Genomic DNA, 11,243 nt, shown 5'->3' with positions numbered 1-11,243 from the left:
ACTCTTCAGGTCCAATAAAAAAATGTTACAAACATCTGTTTTGCCCAAACTATTCTTTCTCATTCTTGAAACTGAATCTGAAGTTAAAGGCCAAGAGAAAATGGCCCATTATCATAACAACTATAAAAAGGTGAGACCATTCTCTTTTTAGAAGAAGGGAGGGATGGGTACATAGGCATATGAAAAGAATTTCTTTAAGTGAATGATGCTTTTGAATCAGTTATTAAAGATGCTGTTACAATAAATAGCAGTTTACCTCATGCCTGGAGATCATTATGGCTCTGATCTGTCCCTATAATTATGGATTCGGGTCAGAATCACTTAGGAATTCAGACTGAACTGGATCCTTGCAACTCGGATCAATTCTATGGTTAAGCTGGAGTTGTTCAGGGTTCTCAGGGTTCATTGCAAGGGGAAGGCTTGGGGTTCAATTTCTCCTAAGATAGAGTTTTGTGAGGGATCTCTGGACCACCCGCTCACATTTTCCAGTGGTGTCTGCATAACGGATGGAATTCTGGGCCTCAAGACAAACCTGCTAAATCAGAATCCTTCCAATTGGGCTCAGGAATCTACATTTTTTACAAGGATTTTGATGACACTGATGTGCACTAAACTTGGAGACTCGCTGTCTTGAGGCCAAGGCTATGCTGTATCTGGTAGATTCACAATCTACCAAACTGGTAAACTAGGAAACATGTTTCTGACTGTTTCTCTACGGGTTTCTTTCTTTCTTTCGTTTTATACATGTTTTTACTGCATTCAGAAAAAGAAAAGGATCTCAGCAATCCCAGCCTTTCCATCACTTTCTAAAAATTTTCATAGCATTAAGTTTATTTTTCTAAGTTGAAGTGAAATAAAATTAATTTCGTTTATCCTGTGATACCTTTTTGGTATTATAATGGTAATAGCTGAGTGCACCAGGCATTTAGAGACTATAAGTACCTTGTTTTCAGTTATGTACGCTGAACAACATTTGTTGAATAAAATATAAAATAATTCCTGTTTTCTCCTCCTTACATGCTTAGCACAGCGCCAGGCAAATAGTAAGTGATCCACAAATGTTAACTAATATTATTTTTACTGCAACCTGAGCACTTCCTGTGGTTGGACTGGGGGACATCTGTATTAAGATGGTTTTTGCTAAGTCCAATTTTATTTCAAGGTCTGGAAAAACGCTGTTAGGTTACTTTCTTTCAGATGTCACTTTCAGTAAGCTTTCTTATCTCCCATTGTTGCTGACGTGATTGTGCCGACTGTCAATCAACAACCTTCCTTATACAATCACTAGGTGTCAAACACTGAGGGGCTCCAGGGATTTCAGCATTACCCAAAGCCTAGATTCCAATGTGTCCCAGTTTTTACTAAAAACAGCAAAGTAATGTTGTGGAAAGAAACAGTGAATTTGATGGATGGAGAAAATGCAAACTGGGCAGAATTTTTTTCCACAATATAATCCATTTTTGAAGCTCAAGCAGTACAATATTATGAAAATACCATTTCTGCCTCATAACACGATTGCCTCTAAAAATAGTAGAAAATCCCTTCATTGTAACTTGCCAAAGCATAGTGAACAAGAAAGAGTTCTTCACTTGGTAATGGGCTCCTTATTTTACGGTTGAAAGTTTGCATTCATTCATCCAATAATTCTAGAAAATCTCAGTCTTGGAATTGTGCCTTTTCCGTATTTGTTCTATCATCTTTCTAGTACATTTTATGTCTCATTCATATATTCATATATTCTGTCTACTGTGTTTCTTAATCCTTGATTTATCCTTAATTAATCCTTGATTCTTTATTTGGATCTATCTTCCAGTTCTTTAATTCTCTCTTTGGCAACATTAATATATTACTTAATCTATCTCTTCCAAAATCTAATTCTTTCTTCAGTTGCATTTAATCTGTTTCTTAATCCATATATTAATGCATTTCTAGAAGTTCTACTAGCTTCTTTTTCAATTTTACTTTGTCTTGTTTTATGGTCCTTTGTTTCTTCCTCAAGAGAAGATACACTGTATCTCAAGAAGAAAATATGCTCAATCTTCTCTTTTATTTCTGTAAAAATATTTAAAATATGGTTTCATATTTTGTGTCTGAAATTTCAATATCTGAAGTCTTTGCATGTCACACTTTGCTATCTGTTTCTACAACTCTCGCTCATGGAAACTTCCTACTGTGTGTACTTTTGATTTGGTGCTGTGAGTTCATGTTCCTTGAAGCTTTATTTGTGAGAATTTTTTGAGATTGAGACAAAGCTGAGTTTTTCCAGATCTTGGTCTGTGCTGACTTTATCAAAGTTCTGACATCCTGTGAGGACACCTGGGAGTCAGGCTGCGGCTTTACTTATTTATTTTCAGTAGCCTTTTGAGGTATGGTTTACATACCATAAAACTTATCTAAGTTTAGCTTTATTTTTGTTCAGAGTTTTACAAGACTGTTGCTGTATGGCGTAAAATCTAGAATGTGACAAACTAAGGAAAAACGGAATGTACTCATTGAGGAAGGAAAGGGAGGAGACTTGAATTATTCTGATGAAAAGGAATCAGACAAACAAAATGACTCAGGTATTTGTAAAATAAAGAATTGTTCATTAGAAAGATGGTTAAAGGACCACTATACTGTACATCTGACTCTAATATAAAATAATATTGGATGCCACCTGTAACTGAAAAAAAAAAAAGAGACCAACTGTAGCAGGCACACGTGGAACCCAGGCTTTGTAGTTGTCTATTATGGAGTAGAGCAAAAATAGAGCTCTAAGGAACTGAAGCTTGAGTTCAAGCTCCAAGAAAACACACAGACATTTTTGCACAATAATAATAAACTGGCTGTGTAAACTTTCATGAAAGGGGAAAAAAAATGTGGTTAAAGAAAAACGTAAGTAGAATACATAGAAGAGGGCCAGAAAATTTTATTTGGTTAATTCCTACTCCTCATTCAGGTGGCTTTGTGAATGCCAGTTCCTCCTGGAAGACATCCTTGGTTTCTCTCAATCTGGCTTAAGTGTTCCTGCAATATAGCCCCAGAGTTCACTACAGTTTTTCAATCACACCGTGTTCTAATCACTTGATTTTTTTTTTTTTTTTTTTTGAGGCTTATGCTAGAGATCAGAGGTCAGCAAACTCCTGTGAGCCAAATCTGGCTTGCTGTGTATTTCTATAAATAAAGTTTTATTGGAACACAGCCACACACATTCATTTATGTGTTATGTATAACTACTTTTTGCTATAATGGCAGAGCTGAGTAATTGCAACAGAGTTCACACAGCCTGCAAAGCCTAAAATACTAACTTTTTGATTCTTTACCAAAAAGTTTCGTCTAGTGCATAATCTCTATTGGGGCAGAACAGTGTCTACCTTGTTTGCTGTGGTATCCCCAGCATTTACCATGGTGTTTGTCACCTAGAAGGAGCTAAATAAATATAAGTGAATGTAGGGATTGAATGAAAAAAAGCTGAAGAGCCTACTATTTTGAGGTTATGCAGAATTTAGAAAGAATTAAATCTAATGAGACAAATAAATAAAAGTGATTATGTCAGTAAAATCCCATTATAAAGAACTTCATTGTAATGTTATGTCAGGGAAGCAGCTAGATATAGTGAAAATAATCAGGCAGACCTGGGGTCCATGCCTCCCCTGCCTCTCATTAGCCATGAAGTTTTGACCAAACTATTTAACCTCATGAGAGCATCTGCTTCCTTTCTGAAAGGTGGGGTTTGTGATCTATACCTTCAGAGAGTGCTATCAGGATTCAGTGAGATGCTGTGTGCATAGACACTGATACATAACTGATACTCTTTAAATGATGGTTCCTTCCCACCTTGTTTCCTTTTCTTCCATGATGCACTTACTTCTTTGTTCCTACAGATGGACTAAAAACAGTCCTTTGGTAATATGGTTCTAATGACCACAAATAAGCCTACATCACTCAGGTTTTCAATGGTCCTTATCCAGATAAAACTTAATGTCCAGTTCAAACATAGTGCCTTGTTACCAAAGACATGAAGCTGAATTTTCATCCTGCCCCAAAGGGTAATCACCCTTCGAATCTCCCTTTACTTCAGAGCTTAAACATCCTTGCAATAAACACAGAATCCATCTGAGCTTAAAATTTCCTGGGAATTAAAAAAAAAAATGACTAAAGTGCTAAAAAAAAGGATGGGCAGGGGGGCATCTCTTGGTGTTGAGTACATTCTCCCTAGTATAGTGTAAGTAGAATAAAACTCTTCCATCTCAGCAGGGCTCTTTCTGTTATATCAGTCTGCCTTTCAGCTGTGTGGCTTTGGGTAACTCACTTAACATCTCTGAGCTAGTTTATTTTAAAATAGGGATTCTTTCCACCAAATTGGAAGGTTTTGTGAGGAATTCATAAGATAACATAGGTCTCAATGGGTGGAAAATTTTTAAATGGTGTAGAAATATAGGTTCCTGCAGAAGCATGGCCATTTCCCTCCTTCTGTTGGGATCAGAATGCTTCTTTCTTCTCCCTAATGAGTGGAGGGGCTAGATGTGAGGGGAGCGTAGAGACTCTGAAGTAGTGGGAAAGAGCATGTCATTGGGGGCAAACGGGCTAGGTTTTCCTCTTACATCTATCAGCTAATAACTATGTGAACTTGGCAGGTTACCTAACACTAGTGTCTTCCTTTGTCAATCTTGGATAATATACCTACTTCACAGTGTTTTTGTAAAGAAAATATTTGCACATTTCCTGACGCATATCAAACCCTCAGTAAACGGTTGCTACTATTATTTTAATTTTCAAGACTTGTACATTAGGAAAGAGATATCTTTCATTGTATACGGTTCAGTGAAGTTTTCTTCCAACTGCATTTTTGGAGGTCGTCATCAATTCTTTGTTGTGGGGTTTCCTGCTCCTGATCCTAGAGGCTCCTGGGGGCCTGTTCCATTTCCGTACCCAAAAGTTGTTGGTGCTGTAGAGAAGCTGGCAAGAAAATTAGCGTTTCCCCTGGCATTTAGTGATGACTCTCTCTTCCTTTGTAACAGGCAGAAGTATGACAATAACTAAGGACCTGTAAATAGAGTCTTTATTAAGTAACAGGTCACTCTATCTTTCTACCATATTATGCATATAAGTTGTTACACTGTACTTGAAACAAGTGCTTAACAGATCGCTTTAGAGTCACACTTTGAACATAACTCAGGGCACATCCCCCCAGATAGCAAAAATGAGCCACTCTACAGCCTAAAGCAACATGACTTTTTCTACTAGATATCAGTATTTTTCTATCTGACATTTAGTATATCCTAGGCAACCAAAAAAATACCAGCTGCCTCTAAGGTTATTATTCATCATTTTTGTTCTTATTGTTACATATTGTTAAAAACCCACTAAAATGATATTAATATTCTTCATTTGAGTGCTCCTTTTTCTTAGATTAGTTCAGCATTTTTCTCTGAAGGCTTTTTGTTAAAAAATGCATAAAAAATAGCTAGGCAAAGAAAAAACCTGGCCAGAGAATTGGAAAAGCTTCTCCAGCACATCCGAAAGACAGACCGAGGGGCTGTCTCCATGCATAGTTCTTCCTTCTACCACAGCACACTGCAACAGAATTGATATATATACTTGTGTGATGGGTCCTAAATAGCTAGCACTTTCGTAGTCCTCTCTTTTATGGAGGGTAGAGATAATGTTTACAGAAGCTCTTCTAAGACTGGAGAGAAAATTCTAGTATTTTAAAATTTAAGTTTATAAAAGTTTTATCTTCCTTAATATTTTTCTGTCTCAAAGCCACCCACTGGGAACTGTGTGAGTTAAGACTCCAGGCTATGAACCCTTAGACCTGAAGTGACAACATGCATCACTTTCAATATGACCTGGAAGTAAGAGAATACTCACTGTCTCATTGTAGAAGTGAAACTCCATAAGATTCATTTAAAATCTCTGAGAGTTCCCTCCAACATTACTTGCGGGCAAATAATGATTCTCTATCCCTTTCTATTTCAAGATGTGTCTAAGAAAAGGAGATTTTTCTTGTGTAGAGCCGGGTGAAGATTTACTGCTGCTGACATTTGATCCAGAGTATTAGTCCAGGAAATTGAGTGTCTTTTTGTAACTGTTTCCTCAAGCTGCAGGAGCCTGGGGAAGGACAAGGCAGAAGTAGGCAGAAGTAGGCCTCATCATAGCCGCAGTTTTCAGTTTTAGCCACCTTGGCTCTGGACTGGTGTGCAGTCTGGGTATTTATCTCTAGTGGTAGCTGGAAGGACCCACTGATGCAAAATTTGACATATCATTATTATTTACCAATATAATGATAGCTAACATTGATATGACACACACTATTATTGGGCAGCCACTTTTCTAAGTGCTTTGCGTCTGACGCACGTAATCCTCACGGCATCCTGAGAGATGGGCACTCCTGTTATCCCCATTTTATAGATGGAGAAATTTGCCTCTATTCACAGAGCCAATAGGTGACAGAACAAAGATTCACCCCTGGCCTGACTGAGTCCAGAGCCCAGGGCCCATTCTCTCAGCCTCCTGCCCACCCTCCAGATGCGAGCAACCTTTGTATTTTGCTGGATGGTTATCCTGGACATGGATCTCTGCACCATACTGTGCATTACACACAATAGGGTTCTGCCACGTACTTCTGATTTCTTTGACTACGGAAATGAGGGAGGCACTACGGAGGAGAACAACTTGAGTTGTGGTCATCTGTGTTGTCAGTCTTCGCTGAGAGACTCTTGGGCATCCTACACCGTCCTTGTTCTAGTCTGTTCCAGCCTCAGAGAGTTAGGTCCTTTTTATTCTGACTCGTTGCTCAGGAAACTTGATTGCTCAAGCTTTGCTTGGGTGCCAAAGCCTTGTCAGGAGCTTGAGAAGGAGAGCTGGCCTCTCTCATGTGGGTCCCACATGAATTCCGCGATGGCAGCGCTGGGCTGGAGCAACGTGAACACGCTGTGCTGCATCGCTGACTGTCGCCACTCCGTTCTGCTCTTCCTGGGCCTTTTTTCTCTGGCCATCTCTGCCTGGGATCTGCAGGCTATGGTGATCAGAGCAAAGAAGGGGACTTCCCCACTTTCCCAGAAGAGGAACTCCTCGATTGGGGTCTGAGCTGAAGCAGCTCTTCTTGCATGGAGGCGCTATGCTGAGCACTGCGGTTGCCATCACAACTAAGATAAAAATTGTTCCTGCTTTCATAGCTTATCATTTCTGAAGAAATCGGACACATAATGAGGCAATTACTGTACAGTTGATGAAGACTTTGATAGGCAATAACAGCATTTCGGGAGCACATAGAAGGGGCACCCACTCCAGACCTGAAGAGCTGGGGCAAATTACATGGGAGAAGTGACATCTGAGACCTGAAGGTCTCAGGTCTCTGGGGAAGAGGTTGGTAGTTGGGTAGCGAGGAAGAGAAAGAGTGTTCCAGAAAGAAGAAATGGCAAATTAAAAGGCCTACCAGCAGATAAAGTGTGCAGAGGCTGAGTAACTGGACAGCTGAAGCAGTTTGAAATAGGTTGTGGCAACATATGGAGCTGGAGAGGTGAGCGGGGGTGGGGGTATGAAGGATAGCTATCATTTAATCTTTGTATGTGACACATGGGGACCACTTGCTTTCACAGACTAACCTACTGTACCTTGGATATTTAGTGGCAGGGGATGGGGCTGAGGAATAACATCTTTTTAGTCCTGCTGAGTTCTGGGGGTGATGGATGATAGAGACCTTTGGTCCTGACTCCCAGCCCATACCATTCAAGGACTCCAAGCGAGTCAAGTGCCTCACTCCCCCAGGTAGAATCTTTCGTTGCTCAAAACATGTCAGAATCTTCCTCCTACTGCTGCCATCAGTGCTCTCCGCCCCCAAAACTGGTGCCTTTACTCAAGGTCCCCTCTGCTGTCTCTGTTGCTGCCGCATCTGACGTGGCCACTGGTGCTAGGGTGGACTTCACTGCACCACTAGGTATTCGGAACTGAGCAGGGCTTTCACACTCACCAGCAAACCTACAAGAAGGGATGGTCATCTGCATTTGTACAAATGGGGAAACTGAGGCTCAGGGACAACAAATTATTTGTCGCAAGTCACAGAACTATGAGGGTCCTTTCCAAGAGTTGTCCCTTAAATGTGTCCCTCCCACAGAGGAAGGACCAAATTTAGACACCACGCATCTGGAGGATATGTTCAATGATCAAAAGCAGCATGACCTACCAAGCTCTATCTCCAAGATTTAAGACAGCCTTTCATCCTTCACTTTAAGAATATAACAATAATTTCTGATGTTGGCTAGTATTACAAAATTTTATCCCAGGGGACCTGGTGATTTTTTTAATGCAAATAGCTTTTTAGGCAGCGCTTGGCATATCTGAGCATATCGCTTACGTGCGATGGGCAGGTGAGTTTCTTTCTTTGTGCCCTTCCCTCGGCTCTCACTGCTTGTTGTTTTTGATTTACTTTTTGTCCCTTTCTTTCATTACCATTTTAATGTTCAATTTTGATGTTATATATAGGTTTTTCTGTCCCCCTGCTCCTTCCTGCTTCTTCTCTCAAACACCAGTAAAGCTCAGGGACAAGTCTTGTGGATCCTAGCAGTAGAGATGGACAGATTAGCTAGCCAGGGCTCCTGCTTCAGACAAGGGGATTAACGAATCAATCACGAGGCTTTTATTTAAGTGTCTCTCCGCTAAAAGCGTAGCTTTCTCTGCAGCCAGATGGCCCTGGCTCTGAAGGTAATCTGGACCCTGTCATTAATTACTCTTCTTCCTGGCAGCAAGTAGAAGAAATTTTCAAATTGTTTTTATTGATCACAGGACATTTTTTTCCAGACTATCACTCTCTATGAAAAAGGGGATATAATTATTTCCAGTCAACATAGTCCAAAAATTTTTATACAAGAAAGGCAGTTTATATAGTGGTTACGGGTACACAATTTAGAGTCAACAGACCTGAGTGTGAATCCTTGGCTTGATCCTTTACTAGCTATGTGAAGTAGGGCAAGTTGCTTAAACTCTTTGAATCTCAGTTTCTCCCTTTAGTATAATGGGAATATTAGTTTACATAGCTATTCTAAGGATGAAATTAGCAGGGATTAAATAAAACAGTGGTTTGGCCCACAAGATGGTTTATCAAGAAAACCATCTATCTACCTGTCTGTCTTCAGGCCGATCTCGATAGAGTTTCATCTATTACTTGTGATTCCCTTTTCTCCATACAAGTTCTCATTCTTTTTCAAAAGTAGGACATGAGCTTGCCTTCATGAATGCTCTGATTCTCACCTTTTATAATTATAGTAAGTCCTCACTTAATGCAGATAAGTTCTTGGAACTATGGAAAAACAAGGTATTACAAAACCATTTTCAGCATAGGCTAATTGACATAAACAAGAGTTAAGTTCCTATGGCTTCTGATCCATGTTATAAGAAAATGATGTTACTGGAGGACCTGCTGTATATGATCAAATTAAGGCTTAAAGAAATTGCAGTTGGCTTTTTGCTTTCATTTAGTCTTCTTCAATAAGATGGCTATGTTTTCACTGCAGAATGATGAAGTGGAGTTTGTCCGAACTGGCTATGGGAAGGATATGGTAAAAGTTCTCTATATTCGGCGAGATGGAAAATATCACACCATTAAAGAAGTGGCAACTTCAGTGCAACTTACTCTGAGCTCCAAAAAAGATTATGTGGATGGAGATAATTCAGACATCATCCCTACAGACACCATCAAGAACACAGTTCATGTCTTGGCCAAGTTCAAAGGAGTACGTTTTTTCGTTTGTTTGACTTATTTTTATATTATTATTATTATTATCATCATTATCATCTCAGTCTTTTATTCTCTTTGCTTGGATCTCAACTCACAACATCTTTTAGGTAGAGAATCCTATTCAACAATTTTACATGTTATCTCTTGATTAGCATCATTGGGAAATCAAAACCCTGAGCATATTTCAGAAAGAAATTTTATACATTTTTATCATGTATTTCTTTGAATCCTACTGTGTATTTTTTTTTCTTTTAGAATACTGTGTATCTATATAATAGAAGAAAATACCATTTCTCTTCTTGGTGTTACTATAGAAGATAATCTTGGGTATGAGATACATTTTGGAATTTATTTGTCCAACTTTTAATGCCTTCCCAGTTTTCCCAGCTCAATGACTACTTAGTGCCCATATATGGTGGTAATTATACTCTTCAAAAAGGTCTTGGAACTGATAGAATCTGATATTTCAGCACTTTCACCTTGGATTTCTTTAAGTATGGGTAAAGCTGTGCTGGACCACCAACAGATTTCTGGGCAATTCAAGCTCATTTTTTAAATCTAGGGCTTAGGCCACTCAGCCACGTTACCACTTCTAAATGGGGGTTGGGAAGCTGGGTGGAAAAGGTGAAAGAATTAAGTACAAATTACTGGGATCGCAAATTGGTGCATCCGCTGTGGAAAACAGTATGGAGATTTCTTTAAAAATTAAAACTACAACTACCTTATGATCCAGCAATTCCACCCCTGAGTATTTATCCAAAGAAATCCAAAACACTAATTCGAAAAGATATATGCTCCCCTATGATTACTGCAGTGCTGTTCACAGTAGCCAAGATATGGAAACAACTGAAATGCCCATCGATAGACATTTGGATGAAGAAATTGTGGTACATTTATAGTAGAGTATTACTTTGCCACAAAAAAGAATGAAATCTTACCATTTGCAACAACATGGATGGACCTGGAGTGTATTTTGCTAAGTGAAATAAATCAGACTGAGAAAGACAAATACCACATGACCTCACATGTGGAATCTAAAGAACAGAATAAACGAGCAAATTAAAAAGAAATAGACTCATAAATACAGAGAACAAACTAATGGTTGCTAGATAAGAGGGGGTTTGGGAGGATAAGTGAGAAAGGTGAAGAGATTAGGAAACACAAATTGGTAGTTACAAAATAATCATGGGAATGTAGGCTATAGCATAAGGAATACAGTCAATAATATTATTAAAACCTATGCATAGTATCAGATGGGTACTAGACTTATCGGTGGGATCACTTCATAAATTACTTAAATGTCTAACCACTATTATGCTGTATACCTGAAACTAATAAAAAATAATATTGAATGTCAACTGTAATTAGAAAATAAACATAAATAAATAAAATTTACACACAGAAAAACAGAGTAAAAACAGATCTTTTTTAATTTGCAAGAAGTCTAAAAAGACAAGTAATGTAGACTGGAAAATGTCTTTTCTCATGCTTTTGTATGAAATCCATACCCATAGTGCATGAAATG

The 11,243-nt window shown here is 38.8% G+C and overlaps 1 protein-coding gene across 1 annotated transcript in view; it reads left to right on the top strand.

The window, feature by feature from the left end:
- The first annotated feature begins 43 nt into the window (after positions 1-43).
- LOC117027787 (uricase) overlaps positions 44-11,243 on the top strand; it is a 28,356-nt gene continuing 17,156 nt past the window's right edge. Inside the window, exons 1-2 of the mRNA XM_033115911.1 lie at positions 44-130; positions 9,495-9,713. Of these exons, the coding sequence (XP_032971802.1) occupies positions 101-130; positions 9,495-9,713 (249 nt within the window). The 5' untranslated portion in view covers positions 44-100. The remainder of the gene's footprint in view (positions 131-9,494; positions 9,714-11,243) is intronic.

This window comes from Rhinolophus ferrumequinum, chromosome 9, assembly GCF_004115265.2.
Source record: "Rhinolophus ferrumequinum isolate MPI-CBG mRhiFer1 chromosome 9, mRhiFer1_v1.p, whole genome shotgun sequence".
Lineage (NCBI taxonomy): Eukaryota > Metazoa > Chordata > Mammalia > Chiroptera > Rhinolophidae > Rhinolophus > Rhinolophus ferrumequinum.
Note: the sequence above shows the minus strand (reverse complement) of the source record. Positions and strands in the feature narration are given on the sequence as shown.